The sequence below is a fragment of the Phalaenopsis equestris genome, unplaced genomic scaffold (genome assembly GCF_001263595.1).
Source record: "Phalaenopsis equestris unplaced genomic scaffold, ASM126359v1 Scaffold000928, whole genome shotgun sequence".
In the NCBI taxonomy this organism is placed as follows: domain Eukaryota; kingdom Viridiplantae; phylum Streptophyta; class Magnoliopsida; order Asparagales; family Orchidaceae; genus Phalaenopsis; species Phalaenopsis equestris.
The window spans coordinates 110,405-126,579 of NW_018165367.1; the positions used below are offsets into that span (position 1 = coordinate 110,405).

The 16,175-nt window shown below is 35.0% G+C and overlaps 1 protein-coding gene across 1 annotated transcript; it reads left to right on the forward strand.

Moving 5' to 3' along the window:
• The first annotated feature begins 315 nt into the window (after nucleotides 1-315).
• On the forward strand, nucleotides 316-2,649 carry LOC110032350. Its single transcript, XM_020735947.1, has 2 exons — nucleotides 316-2,299; nucleotides 2,423-2,649. The coding sequence occupies exon 1, from the start codon at nucleotides 609-611 to the stop codon at nucleotides 2,286-2,288; it is 1,680 nt and encodes a 559-aa protein (XP_020591606.1). The 5' UTR covers nucleotides 316-608; the 3' UTR covers nucleotides 2,289-2,299; nucleotides 2,423-2,649.
• The last annotated feature ends 13,526 nt before the right edge of the window (nucleotides 2,650-16,175 follow it).

Below are 16,175 nucleotides of genomic sequence, written 5' to 3' on the forward strand. Positions count from 1 at the left end.
TATATATATATATATATATATATATATATATTCAAATTAAAATTAATTGGATCAATGGATCTAGTCACACTCATTAAAATAAATCAATTTAATTTTTAGCGATTTTTGAGCTTTTGACGTAATTATCCATCTAGGGAATGTGTGATTAAAATAATCTATTTTCATCATTGTAAAAAAACAGAGACTTGGTGATGATTTCTTTTGGTTTTTAATTTGCTTCATTCCATTCAGTACGTCAACTAAATTGGATGATAAAAAGGATTAGGTTAGAATTCTAGAAATTTGTTTTTAAAACGCAATTTGCATTTCCTCTTCTAAACGGCTTCATTAGTTTAGCTTTAGCACCAGTTGAAAGCAAAATCTGTGGTCAGTATTCAAAGTTGCATTTATTTTCTTTGTTAGTACTGCACTAACAAAGTGGTTGCCACCGTTACTTTCCCATCAGCCATTAACATGGTGGCCCTCCCACCTAATATAATTTAGAGGATACCTCCCCAACTCAATCAATTTCATCAACATTTCATGAGAATCAATCCCACCTTGTTTCTTCCTTCTTCCTTCTTCCTTCTTCCTTGTTCCTTCTTAGCAGTTCTTTTTTACGTTACACCATGGTTCAGAGGAAAGCACCAGACAGACCAAAATCCTCAACTGAACAAAAGAAGAGCCATGGCCAATCAGAGAGACAACCCTCTTCTCATCTGCAACCAGATACAAAAATCATGAGAGGAACTGATCTTAAGAAAAAACTGAGAAAGGTAAATTCTACAAAATGTTCTGATTTTGATAGCTTCGAACTCCCCCCTATGGATATTCAATTCAAGAAAACATCCCCATGCAAGAAGAATTCTTCAACTCCAATCAGAAGCTACATGAGACCGACTAGAAGTTCTGATGATAAGAAGAAAAGACCAAGAAACTCGAAGTACTCGAATTCCTCTTCTGCTGTGAAGGCACAGAGCATACAATCCAACTTAAAACAAGTGAAATCTTCAATGAAGAAGAGATTGGTGGTCACTTTGTGTTCGAAGAAGAATGTGAACGGGGCCACCTGCTCATCAACTTTGAAGGATTCGAGGTTTCCTGCAGCTTTGGAGCTCAATCATGGAGCAACTGAAGCCGAGGGAAGTTCGACGATAAGAGTCTGCCCTTACACTTACTGCTCCCTTAATGGTGGTCATATGCGTGAGCCTTTGCCTCCTCTCCAGCGCTTCATTTCTGCACGGAGGAATTTGCTCCAGACCCAGAAAAGTTTGATGGTACAGAGACTGTTTTCATTTAAAAATGGACCGTTACAAAAGGAAGGAAAGTTGATTGATGAAGAGACCATAGAGGAGAACAACTGTCATGAAATTAGCAACTTTGAAGAGAAATATAATCATGAACAGTGTATTCTCGATGAAGTGAAACATTCAATGGAAATTATGCCTCAAACGAATGAAGCTTTAGATATCAGCTTTGAAGATGATTATGATTATGATGTGGATCAGAACAGTGAATTATCACAATATGAAATGGATGATGTCATGGTGAACTTCCTTGAGTATGTGGAGTTTGATCATGATAGAACAACAGCTCTGAAAGACTCTGAGGAAGATGATGAAAAAAAGAAGTCTGAAATCGGAACTACGGATATTAAGTGGGAAGAGAAAATATGTTTGTTTCCTGACAAAAGAGAGTTCTCAGAATCCCCAGATGAGCATTTTTCTGAAAATACAACAAATAGTTATGCCACAATTGAAGCAGAAGAAGATTCAAAAAGTGGGCTCATTTCACAAAGCATCAAGGATGAAGTTCAGAAGCTTCCATCAGAAATGATGAATGAAAGCAGATTGGGATATGAATCTGAAAGTCCGGAGAAAGAGGTGCCGGATGCTTCTAACAAGACAGGTCGAAATAAATTGAATGTTTCTGCTACAAATTTCAAGGGAATTGATGGTATTTCAAACCCAAGATGGAATATTGCAAAAAAGGGAGTTACTAGAAAATTTGACCAAGTTAAGGAATTCAACCCACGGCCACTAAATTTTCTTCCATTGGAGCCTGATCCAGAAGCAGAAAGAGTGGATCTGAGGCATCAAACAATGGATGAGAGAAGAAATTCAGACGAATGGATGATAGATTATGCACTTCAACTGGCTGTTACAAACTTAGGTCCAGCCCGGAAGAAGAAGGTGGCTCTGCTTGTCGAAGCTTTCGAAACCGTCCTTCCATTGCCTATGTGTGAAAAACCTCTCAGACATGGCACATCAGCCTTCAATCATCTGAGTTTTATTCAAGCATGCAGCTAATACTCTCACAGGTAATTTAAATCAAAGATAGAACTTTTGTTTAGCTTTTGTTTTCATTTCATTCATAAACTACTTCATTATAGGCTTTTCTATTCTAGTTCTTGTACTAATTCTATTTCTTTTTGTTGAAGCAGATTACTTTGAGTAATTAGGCTGCGATTGAATGAGATTTGGACATAAGAAATCTTTAATGGCCGGATTGACGTAAGAATTCCTTAACCAAGAATTTAGTACTGATATATAAGAGTGTGATGTTTGTCTCCATGAACAATTCTGTTCTGCTTGTTAAAAAGGTGTGTCTGGCTTTATAAATGATATGAATTACTTAAACTACAACTGCTTTTATGTATTTTCTTCTAAAGTGAAATCAAATATGTATTTATGTGTTTTTTTTTGTTGTGAGGATGATTCTATGATATTGACCATGATTCTATGATATAGACAATGTAAGCTTGCTATGTTACTCAAAAGTAGTAGTTTTATTTGTAGAATTAGCACGCTCAAATTATGATCCGCTTGGTGTCATGTAGATGGAAAAATTGCTTTAGAAAATTATGGAGTTATTGTATATTATTGTTAAGTTGAATGCATTTAAATGCAAATTTCTGTTTGAGCTAAGTAAAAAAGGTGGATTTTTTATGCAAAAAACAAAAGGTAAAATTGAAACAGTTTTTTTTTTTTAAATATATTTTCCATCTCCATGCAACCAACTGAATAAGCTCTTAATGAACCCAGCCTAATAAACCTGAAAATAGAATTGGTATATGTATGCTAAAAAAAATAAAGAATACAAAAATTAAAGGCATCAGAATAAACATAGTAAAAACAAAGGAAATATGAAAAAAAAAGTAATTTAATGCCTCAAATATTACAGGTAAATAAACGAACAATGAAAATTTGTAAATGAATCATAATTAGTTTGGTAAAGCAAATGATGATGATGATTAGTATATTCAATATGAAATGGTTGAAGATTAACAAATTACTTAAAGAATGAATAACAAATTTCATTCTTTCGTCCGTTGGTTTAAGACGGTTTTCTTCTTGTGCAATCAAGCCCAAGAAACGTTTGATTAAATGTACATTATTGGTTATAAATTTGTTCAGTACTTCTGCATTGGTGCTTTTCTATATGGTTATTCCCAAGCTGTCTGGTCTTAAACATGCTTTCAATATTTAAAACTTGATTACCTTTTTATTTTTCACGTAGTATTATGGTTTAAGGGCCTCAGTGCAGTCAACGGTGGGAGGAGATTCCGGTAAATTGGCTTGTTCTGTGTTAAATCCTAAGACCACCATGGAAAAAACCTGAAATAAAGAAAAGAATAGTAGATTAAACAAAGAAATGGTAGAAGAAAAATAAAAAAGGAGGATCTCTTGGAGTTTCAACAGGGTGGTTGTTACAGAGAGTTTTATTTATATGAAATTTGAGTAACCCCCCTATTTATATGTCTAGGTAGGCCTTGATATGCTACATAAGTCGCTACAAAAAAGGAACTAAAGTATATATTTTAAATACAAGTAAAATAGCAAAATGTGTAGCATAAAAGTTTGTCTGTTTGACAATCTCTTTCACGTTGTCCCATTCGATGAAATCAAACTGACTTATCAAATTGATTAGTCGGATAAGTTGATCAAATTGGGCGACTAAATTATCGGGTTGAATAGATCAGCTGCCTTGATAAGTTTAGTTTGTTTGCTAAAGTGGTTATCTAAGGATCTATTTGGGGCAGCTGCAACTTAATAATAAATATTTGTACAATAGTTACCATAGGAAGCTGCTGCTTAGAAGCTACTGCATATAAACTGGCTGTCTGTTTGTTCTTTGCAGCTTAAAAATAGCTCTATTGCAGTTGTTTATGAACAAATGACCATTTTATCCCTGTATAATAATGTTTTTTACAATAGAACTCTTCATAACAGTATATTTCATATTTGAGAGCAAATATTGAGTGCAAAACATTATAAAATATAGATGGACACCTCACTATACAGTGAGTAGTATGACTATCGGAATTAAGAAAATTACTATTAAAATAATAATTAATAATTTAATAACATTATTTTTAAAATACTGACGACATATGTCACAAGATAAGCCATTTTCTAGGGAAACTCTCCATGCCCGATCACTCTTAGCGATGAAAACTTTTAGCCCATCTGTCTACCAGAAATAGTCGCAGATTTATGTGATTCTCTATGGACACCCATAAAACCGTCTCTCGTAACTATGTGATTGATTTGATGTGAGCAGGGAACATTGAAGTCTGCAGTAACAGTACAATTTTTTGGAGATATCAGAAATCCTATAACTCGTCCTTTTTGAAGACTTAACAACACACTCTCAAACATAGCAATAGTAAAAAATAATAACAGAAATAATTAGTTAAAGTTTTATGCAGCCATGAGATCTCAGAGAACTTAGTATGTAGACCAATAAATCTGTCACAACAAAAAGAAAGTAGATCTTATAAAAAAAGGGTTCCTAGTCATCTTTCACCCACTTAGTACCAAGTTTTTCTGTATCACATATGCATAACACCAAAAAAAGGCCATCCAAAAAATCCTCAAAAACCATAATTTCGAAAAAAAGAGAGGAACGTAGTTGCATTCATTAGGATCTCACATGTAACACCAACAAATAGCGACATAGAAGTCATCAAGAAGAACCATTAGGTCAAACGTCTCATCATAAACCTCCAAAATTCACAAAAAAAGAAAGAAAAAATATAAAAGGAAAAAAATCATATATAACTTGAAAAAAAAAATGACCGTAAAAATATCAAATGCATAAGGAACAAAATTATACACAAACTGTATACTATATCAATACAATAAACAATGAATGTCTTTAACAGCCATTAAAATTAGCAAAAATAAAAAGTAACATGCCCTCCAATAACCCTCCAACTATCGCATCTGCAATTTGTTCCATCCACTCTGTCATCTCGCTTGCACCTTTCCCATCTTGAGTTCAGGTCTAGGGAACACCATTTTTGGTCTGTGACAATGACTGTCCAAGCCAATACTCATATGCATCAACACAGACATGTGCATGATTCTCATCTTCCCTGCTGAAGTCGATGTCATTCCACGAAGGATGCTGTTAAATATAATTATAAAAAGGTCATCGTGACAACCATAATTAGCACATGTTTGGGAAACAAGTAAGCTGACATACCGTGAAATATAACACATTTCTTCTTTCAAAAACCGAAATTCCTTTCAATGACACCACATAATCAAGAGTGCCTTTTGTTGAACATTTTCTCTCTTAGCCCGCGTGACATTGCTAGCTTACTCAATGTTAGGTATGTGATATCTCATATCAAGATGGGGCATCAGATATCTTCGCTACAAAAAATACCCAGCATCAACCAAATAATATTCACCTATGTGAATAAAATGATTAATGTTGAAGTAAAAAAAAAAAGATGACCAGCTTAGTCTCAAACGAAGTTGTGGGTCGATGTAGGAAATTGTATTTCTTATTCTGTATTGCAGATTTGAAAATTTGACTGTTATGTATACTTTTATCCCAACAAGTCAAGATAAAAGTGAAGCACATATTAAAATCGCATATGACCATGACTTTCTGCGTCAATGACTGATAACAACCGATGAATGTGATCTTCTCATTGTTTGGAATACATGTATACACGAGTGTTCCATCGATTGCTCCAATATAAATTTAAAAAGAAAAATGAAATGTTTCTTAAATACTATATTCATATGAAAATTTAATGTATAGAATAGGAGAAATTGCCTGAATAGTATGGTATATACCGCGCATCATGCGAAATCTCCATGGGGATCCATTCGAATGTAGGATCTATTGACTTTACTACTTGTGATGTAAAATTAACAAGTGCACTCAACCCTACTGAGAATTATCTGCAAATTGTCTCGGAAGTGTGTTGAAATCGTTCCATAGCTCATCGTATTTGTTCATTCTGTGATAATATGTAGAGGGTTATTGCTAACACCTCTTGTGAAGTTGTCCTAGAGGAGTCATTAAATTTATGATTTCTACGAAATTTCTCCAACATATTAGTGAATTCCGGCAGTGTCATGCGAAAAGTATTATCAAACCTCATTGGGTAGCTCGCAAGTAGCTCTCCAACCCATTTATTGCCAACATAGGAGGATGTCATACAATTGGAGCATTCTATGTACGAGTTATAATACTTGTACATCAAATACACTATAGCTACAACTCTCCTTCCTTTGTTTTCTCTGTTAGCATCCATATATTTTGATATCGAGGTAGCTAACACATAAGCACTAACTATTTAAATACAATCAGATAATGTTATGAATTAAAAAAACATCAAAATAACATTTTTGAATTAAATAGAAAACATAAAAAAGAATAAAAAACTCTCAAGTAAAGTGACATTTACAAAGCAGCGTAAATGTTCAGAGTAGCACGAAAAACATTAAGCATTTAGTGAAAAATGTCCAAAGCAACATGTATAAAATAAATAAACAAATAACAAATATGAAATGTCCCACAAGGATATGGTAAAAAAAGTATCTCTCAAGCGACATTGCTCCCATGAAAATAACAGAGGCAATCCACCTTACGGTCTGCAGTCATCATCATGAAAAACTCTTTTCGGCATCATAGAGAATAAATGCAACGGCATGTTCTCATAAGTTTTTGGAGTTGCCTTTAGAATTCACATAACCTGTTGGGTAGATATTGCTTGTGGTAAGTCATGGTCATTGTTGCATGAAGCCACCAACTGTGATATCTAACTTCTAATGAAAGCAACTCCCTCCTTTTTCTTCTTCTCAACCTTGGGCTGCTTCGATTGACTAGTAGATTTGACCTTATTGTGGTTCAGGCTAAGGCCTCCGTTAGAATTACCTATCTGGTCAACTGCCAAATTTGTTGGGGTGCCACCAAACCTCGCCTCACTAGGGGCACATGGATTGTTGTTTGTGGCCACAACACCACCAAACATACAATCTAACTTCTCTTCCAACTTAGACTTGATGCCACTGCATTTAAATTTTTTAGCGGCTAACACCACCTACAAAATCAATTGACATGTTGATGGACTTGAAAAAAATTAAAAAATAATCAAAAGTAATAATAATTTTAAAAATGCTCACCATTAGTCTCTCAGCCCACCACTCCTCGGAAGCATCAATTGTTTGTTTTATCGGATCCCCCCAAACCCGTGATTTCATGTTTTAATTCATTCCAAAATTTTCAATCATTTTTCAGTTGATTCCACTTATTTTTCAACTGCAACCTATTATACTCTTTACATGTACTTTCCTTAAATTTTTTAATGATATTTTGTCATCCTTCCTTGTCGAAATAGGTTATCGGCCTAGTTCCTTTCTCGACCTTCTTTAGGCTCAGATCATAAAATATCATTTTGGAATCCTTATCCTAAATTATAAATGAACCAGTCTCTTTGGTCTTAGCCATTGTGTATACTATCATGAAGAAAACTAATCAACATAGACATTTCTCATCAAAATATTTAACGCAACTCAGAGAGCAAAATGAATGCCACAATAGCATCACCAATGACTCTCCACACCACACTACCACAACTCCTACACATAATCGCTGTCACCACCTCCTTACACACAACACAACTACAAACACTTTCACATAAAAAATACTACTACCTCTATTCACCAACAACCCCACAAACCAACACACTAAAGAGCACATAAATGTTCACACAATCACCGCCTCCAAGCACATCTAGCATCACCAACACATCCACAACCACACCAAAAATACCCACCACCACCTCACCCACACACAAACACATTCAACATCACCAAGACATCCACAACCACACGGATACCCAATCACTACCTCCAAACATATCCACCTCACCCACACACAAACACGTCCAAACACCACCACCTCCACCTCCACCTCCACATCAACGCACCAACAACCCTTCACCATCACATCCACGTCCTTCAACACAAACACATCCTACCCCACATCCATTACATAAAAAGCATGAGCCAACATCAACCATATGGACATAATCCACCATCAACCAAAAGACACCCTATTGGACGTGATTACAAGCCATTGAACGTGCATTCAAAACTAGCGCTAATTTTAACAATCAAGAACGTAAAAGAGAAAGCATAAAACCAAAATCCTACATCAACTAGAAACCAACACCAATTTCCAAGTCATCACATGCAGCATTTCCAAAAATCCTAAAATCCAACATCAACAAAAAAACCAACTAACCATAAGCAATTACCAAATCAAAAACCATAAAATTTTCGAGCACAATAAGCATTAAGCAACAAGAAGGGAACCATGACATAGAGGAAACCACAAAGTTTTTAGGCATAAAAGCCTTTTGCAAAATCAATAGCCACATAAACATTTCAGTATAGATTACTAGCACGAAAAGAAGAACCGCACAGAGAAACCACCGCAAATAGGAAATCACAAAAATCATGGCCATATACACATTTCCAAATACAAAAACAATAACATAGTTAAGGTAAGGATCACCCAACAAGAAGAAGCACCATAGCACAGAGGAACCATCACACAAATAAACCACAACATAAAGGAACCACCGCACAGTGAAGTCACAACACTGACGAACCACTACACAGAGAAATCACAACATAGAAGAACCATCACACTCACAAAGCGTCGTAGAGTCGATAAAGGAGAGGAAGAAGAGAACTAAGTGAACCCTATCCCTGAGAATCATGCAGATGCGCGTTAGAGAGAGAGAGAGAGGAGAGTTTAAGGCATGTATCACGACAAAGACGATCCTAAAAGAGGAGCACACCTCTAGAGCAAAAAAAGATGAGAGAACAAATCGCGGTGAAGAGAGGGGCAACCCCATCAACAATATTTCAAGGAACGCAGGCTACAGGATTGAGCCTGTGGCCGTGTTTTCTTCAGCTTTTTGTCAAAAGCCACCACACCAAAGTATCCAAACACCCAAGATTGGAATTTCCAAGACTCGCTGCAGTCCTAATGCTAGCCCAAATGGAGCCTAAATTGTCATGTGACTGATCATGCTAACTATTCGAGTTGACTGGCGGAGGTTTTTGGCCAAGTTATTGTGGTGAGTCATTTTATCGGACTGACCAATTTAAAATTTGACTTGTCACTTATCTTGAATTCAGACCCGCAAAATTGGACTATACATATTTAATACATAAATGATCATATCTCTTTAATAATTAAGTTGCAAAAGAAAAAGATAATGATAATTTTTAACCAATTCGATGATAAACATGTTTGAACATATTATGAACATATTATGAACATTGACAAGATTTGACTTGACCAATTTAGAATTTGGCTCGTCAATTATCTTGAATCTTTCCTCGTAAAATTGGACTATACATATTTAGTACGTAAATGATCTTATCTCTTTAATTAAATAAGATCCAAAACAAAAAGATATTGACAATTTTTAACCAATTCGATAATAAATATGTTTGAACATATTATGAACTTTGACAAGACTTGACTTCCCTTTTTCTCTTGAAATATATCGCCTTGCATAAATAAAGGTAAAAGGTGCATGTTTTTATCAATTTCTTGAACAACTTATCTCTTTTCATTATCTTACTTCCTAGGATTGCCATTTCTTGTGAGAACTAAAAGATGCTCCAGTTAAGAAGTTTATGATCCCAAAAGTGAATATATAGTAGCCCCTTTGTTTAGAAAACAAAAGAAAGAAGAGTGCTCAGAGAGAAAAAAAGTAATAATTGAGAAAAAGAATCAAAGTTACCAAGAGGAAACTTCTTCTTTTATTTTTATTATCTATCTCCCATCCATTTTTTGAATCCTTGCTTCCTATGGATTTGCTTTATTTTCTTCTTCACATTGCTACAATTTACATCATTTGTAAAACCCTTGGTTGGTGGATCTGTCATTTTTTTGTAGAAACTCCAACCTTTTTAGAGCCTCCCTTTTCTGAACATGTGTTGGATGAATTCAAAGAGAAGAATAATTTATTAAATCTGGATCAAACTGAATCTGAATTTGATTACATTATAAAATTAAAGAAACGTGCTTATAAATTAATGATAGCACTCTTGGATTGAATAATTTGAAGGCAATATCAGTTGTAGACAAAGTTAAATTATCATAAAAAATTTATGAGTTAAAGAAATTTTTTGATAATTTAAGAAATAATATGATTGATATAATTGAGAAAATCATAGCAATCAAAAAATAATTTGAATAAACTTAATTAGACTAGGTTAAATTAGTTGTTGAGTATGTGTTGAAATGCTTAATTGAGCATGGTCGAATTCCACTCGAAGTTGCCACTAATTCTAATTGCAAATTCTTTTGCCCCCTTGTATAAATTAAGAAACTAGCCCTTAGTGAATAGGAAGAATTTCGAGACATGTAATGGTTACAAAATCTTTTTAAGGTAAGGAAGTGAATTGATTTCTATATCCAATGCGATTGAATTAATTTTTCTTTATCAATAAGGTATGGTATTCAAGGAAAACTAATAATTTTCTTATTTACTATCTTGGCCTTGTGGTTAATACACTGCCTAAAAATGAGACACTTAAGTTTAATTTTTATAAATTTATGCTTTCTAAAAAATAAAAATAATTAAAAAGAGAAACATAATTCATAGATTTTTTGTTCTCTTATATGCTTTTCTTTTATTCACTCCATTTTTTCTCTTGATTCTTAAATCAAAATCTTCCCCCACATTTTATAATAGTAGTAACGCCTTCTCCATTTCTGATTTCTCAAGATAATCAAAGTCACAAAATTCATATACTAATTTGTTATAGTTTGTGTTTAGTTTTGTTCACTCCATAATGTTGATGATCATCTTTGGATTCATATATATTTTCATAAAATAATTCATTTAGGGAACCATAGAATTTATATGCTATATTTTTTAAAAAATAATACATTTAGAATTTTCTTCAAATATTTAAATTAACCCCACTCAACTATATGAACTTTGCAAATCACTCTCTCAATACATAACTCATTAAGGAAGACATTTTCAAGAATATTAGCACAATTCATGTATTTTTAGCCATCCTTCAAGAAATTCATAGAGCCACAACTTGCTCACTTGCATGAATGAAACCAAAGCATAGAAACTTAAGAGACATAAAGCACCAAGCGTTAGAGTTTGCATGAACATAAAGCCATAAGCATGGAAGTTTGCTTGAACATAATGCCACAAGCATGGAAGTTTGTATGGATATAAATCCACAAGCATGGAAGTTTGCATGAAAATAATGCCACAATCGTGAAAGTTTGCATGGATATAAAACCACAAGCATGGAACATACAGGATTACCACATAGATTTACATGAAAGGTAAAGTACGACATAAATATTTGCATGCACCATAAACCACCATATAATGAAGGTTCACTTCTAAGAGGGTGCTTTTAAAGTGGATGCAAGTCTCTAAACTTTCTACCTTAGATTGACCACTTAACTAGTTGTTGGTTAAATATAAGTCCTCATACTTTCTATCCTAATCTAGTCACCCCTATGCACCTCTTTGGTTGAAAGTGAGTTTCTATGCTTTTCTTCATAATGCTTTCTTGTCTATGATATGAAACAAAATGACACGACTAATATGATGTGACATAAAATGATATGACATGAAATGATGTAACATGAAATAAAAAATACAAAAGAAAACAAATTAATTTTTTTTTTCATTAACTCTTAGAATAAATGTTAGTTTGTATGATTTTCATCCTGATATTATCACATTTTTCACCTCTTTGGTTGGTTGTGAGTTTGTATGGCTTTCCATCTTTTCGTGGTCAAGTAACCATAATTCCAATATTGTCAGTCTTAGGGATTCTATCCACCAGTTCACTAACTATAGATTTCTCTCGTTGTCTTCTTTAGGTTAGGAGAAAGTCCCCCAGTAGCTTCCTTTCTGAATATTCCAAACTAAACTCTTTCAGGCAATATTTAACCATATCCATAATCTTTAAAGAATTTTATTGATAGGATACACAAACTTTACAAATATTATACTTCAAACCTTCATTCTTTCAAATAAAAACCTCAATTCGCATATCGTATTCTAAATCCAAAATTTAAAAAGTACTAATAATCTTATTTCTGAACTCATTTGATTGCCTCAACCAACGTCAATATGTTTGTTGTACTTTGAACATTCCACCACACATCTTAAAGGTCCATTCTCTTACCTCACTTTTAGTTAACTACTCATTCATTTGAAATCTCAAATACAAACTAGAAATAAATCATGTTAAATGGAAATGAATTACAATTAACTTCAATCAAATCTAAAAAATGGACTGAAATGCAGTCTGAATGAGGGAATACTATTAAATTATCATTTTTATACCCCAAAATTATAATTTTGTTTATAGATCATTTTAGTGAATAGAATTTCATGTTATAAGCTACATTTGTTTCATTATTAATATTGGAATAGCATGCAATAATGGTCAGTGAATAATGTTCTATGTGAAATTTTGCATGGTAAGCTTACATGTTTGAGAATTAGTACCACATAATTTTTTTTTATCGGGGCATCATTTTATAAAATAAACACCATAAAGAATTACCAATTTGATCTAGTGTTTGGAACTTAAGGCTAAGTTAGCCGAATTGAGGGCTTACGTGGGTACTCTAGGGAGATAGGCTATAATCTACCAAGCATAACCAAAGATTTAAGAACTTAACTCTAGGTTAACTAATGCTCTTTATGCACGTAGAAGAGGGTAAAGAATAAGTATGCTCTTTTTTGTCACAAAACTACATTCAAATTTATAAACATTTGATTCCTACATTGATTATGATCTCATTGCAAGGGGAAGAACTTCCATAAAATTTGAACTCTTCAACATAAAGTTAGTTTAGAAACACTTAGCATTTTCTTGAAGTTTAGAAATAATATTAATAGGTATAAGTACTCCTTTTTACACTTATAATTTCAATCTTAATTCCATGATAAGTCACCTATAGTTTAAGTAAAGTTTTACTAAGTCTATGAAAAGAGTTTTTTCTTCCCCGTGGGATTAATACTTGGGTCTAAAAAAATTCCTATATTACTTAAATGATACGTGCATTTGTGTTTTTATCCTAGCAAATTTTTAAATCAATAATTATAAAATATATTTTAAAATTTGTAATACTTACATCACTAGGAGTAGCTGCTATAAACACATAAAATTATATTATCAGCCCGGAAAGAGCGGTCAACACTCGTAGACTACATTCTTTGCTGGAGGAATCTCTGCATAAAATGTGAGCTACAGATCCAGGGGGAATATGCAGTTGAAATTATACTCAAAACATCCATGGACTAGTAGTATTCATGCTCAAAGGGTTTAAAATAAAAAAAATTACTCAGTAAAAACTACCAGTGTCCAAGAAGAAGTCAAGCAGATGAGTGAACATAAAAATTTGAAAAGGCAAGACCGGTTAAGAAATTTGAAAAGAAATCAGGAATGTCTCAATTATAGAAAAGTGCAAGCAACCCAAGTAAGTGCAGCCCGAGCAGAAGAAATAGCGATGAAACATCAACATTTCACAAGAACAACTACCTCCACAATTGTAGTTTTAATACTAAATTCAACAAAGGACAGAAAAGAAATCATTGATAGATCAAATGAATAAAGAATATCCGTTCAAGATGGAAACTGTGGCTAAGATATTTCGTAGTTTACTCAAGATACCAGAGTCCAAACTGCCTGAGGCTAAGAGGCTAGAGGAACTTGACATGAAATACCATCCTAAGTGTTGTATCTACCACAGGATGCTCAGACATAAGATTGAAGATTGTTCTGTCTTCAAGGACTGGTTAGAATAAAACTTTAAGGCAGGAAACATTGTTATCCTGAAGGATTACTTAAAAGAGCCAAAAGAAGGTTCGATCAATGTAATCTCTACTGATGAATTTCTTCTTGATCATTACTACAAGAATGAAGACGGATGGGAGATAGTATGGTCAAAATATTCTAAAAAATTTCTTAACAAGATAAAGTCTACTTGAGTTTCAACATCAGCAACGAAGAAACTCTCACCATTAAGAAAAGGAAAGAAAAAGAAAGAAGAAAATGAAGTTGATAAGGTTAGAGGTCATCGTAGCATAGGGGCTGCTACTCCTTTTGTAGCTTCCACTTTTACTCTTACTTCTACTTATGATATTAGAATGGTTGTCACAGACTAAGGAAAGACATCGCTTGAGCTGTTGACATTGTATGAATTTTTCTCCGTCCCTTTGTGGATAGTTAATGAAAAATCCTATAATTTTGCTTACATCTTATCCATCTCTGATGAAGAATCTGGTTTCGATCCTGTAAATAACTCTCACATCACACATGATCTCGATGGGCCCGAAAAGGGTACAACGGTGAGGCAGTGACCCGAAAAGGGATGGGCATGTCGTCGCGATAATGACACGAAAAGGGTATGCCAAGGAGGTAGTGACTTGAAAAGGGATGGGTATGCTGTGGTGACAACGACCGAAAAAGGGTATGCTGAGGAGGTAGTGACCCGAAAAGGGATGGGCATGTTGTGGCGATAGTGACCTAAAATAAGTATACCGAGGAGGAAGTGACCCGAGAAGGAATGGGCATACCATGGCGAGAGAGACCCAAAGAGGGATGGGCATGCCATGGCGGCAACGACTCTAAAAGGGCATGTCGAGGAGGCAGTGACCCAAATGAATATGTAGCTCAAGCAAATTATAATGATCATGCAAGCAAACACATACACAATGCAATGCAACATGCAGGTAGGCAAGCACACACGTGCACTTGCACAACATGCAATGGTGCAAGTGGTTGTTTGACCGGGCTGGCGCAACTGGTCGAACGAAGGTGTTGTACCAATTGGACTGGGATGGTCGGTCGAGGCACAAGTGGTGTCGATCGGGATGGCCAACCGAGGCACAAGTGGTGCTGAATGGTCTGGAGAGACCGATCGATGCATAAGTGGCGTCGTCCAGTTTAGATCACAGATCGAGGCACAAGTGGTGCAAATGTGGGATGATACATGCAAGACACATAAGACATAATCCAAGGCAAGCAAACATGCTCGATAGCAAACCATGCCCTTGCTACTTTCCTTGCTTAGAAACCTAGGGTTTGGTGTTTTGATATGCAACATCGCCGCCTCATGCTTTGGCGAGGTGTATGAGGAGTTTCTCCTTAGATTTTCAAGGAGAAAACTCTTCACAACATCGTGAAATGGGCTAGCTACAAAGTTTTTCCCAATTTCATGATGCCTCAATGCTTTGTAAAGTGAGCTAGCTACAAAGCTTTTCTCACTTTACAAAAGCCAACCTCCCAATTTCTCCAAGAAAAAATTAAGGAACCCAAAGCAAGGGGTGGAAGGGGCTCCAACCCATTAAAACTTGTGCTAGGGTTCACAACAAACAAATTCACTTGGTTCTATGAAGGATTTTTAGCCACACATGAAAAACCATAACCTAAATGGTTGCTCTAGGAAGGCTAACTATCCATCACATGGGCACGTGGGCGCATCGGCTAACGCCGGCCAACACATGGGAAATCAAACTCACATGCTTATCACAACTAAAACCTATGGCTAGCTATGGAAAGGAATGTAAAGGGGAAAATATCACCACCGTGGAGCTTGCTAGACGTCCACTGGAGTTCGGGAAGAAGCTATCCTAGCTTGTAAGAGAGAAGTTCACAAGTCCTTCCCAAATAGTGGAAGAAGCTCCCCTCGTTGGAGAGTTTGCTAGAGTTATCCAGAGTTTGCTGGAGTTGCCTTCCCTGAGCTAGGATGACTCTTTCCTAGTCGTGCTCTTTGGAAGCTTCACCTAAGAGGAAGAAGAGTAGCCTAAAAGAAGATGAGGTGGAGGAATGACCAACCTTTAGCTCCTCCATTTAAGTAACCCTCAA

What these genes read in the sequence shown, in the direction of transcription:
- LOC110032350 (XM_020735947.1), top strand. Translation starts at nt 609, where the DNA reads ATGGTTCAGAGGAAAGCACCAGACAGACCAAAATCCTCAACTGAACAA.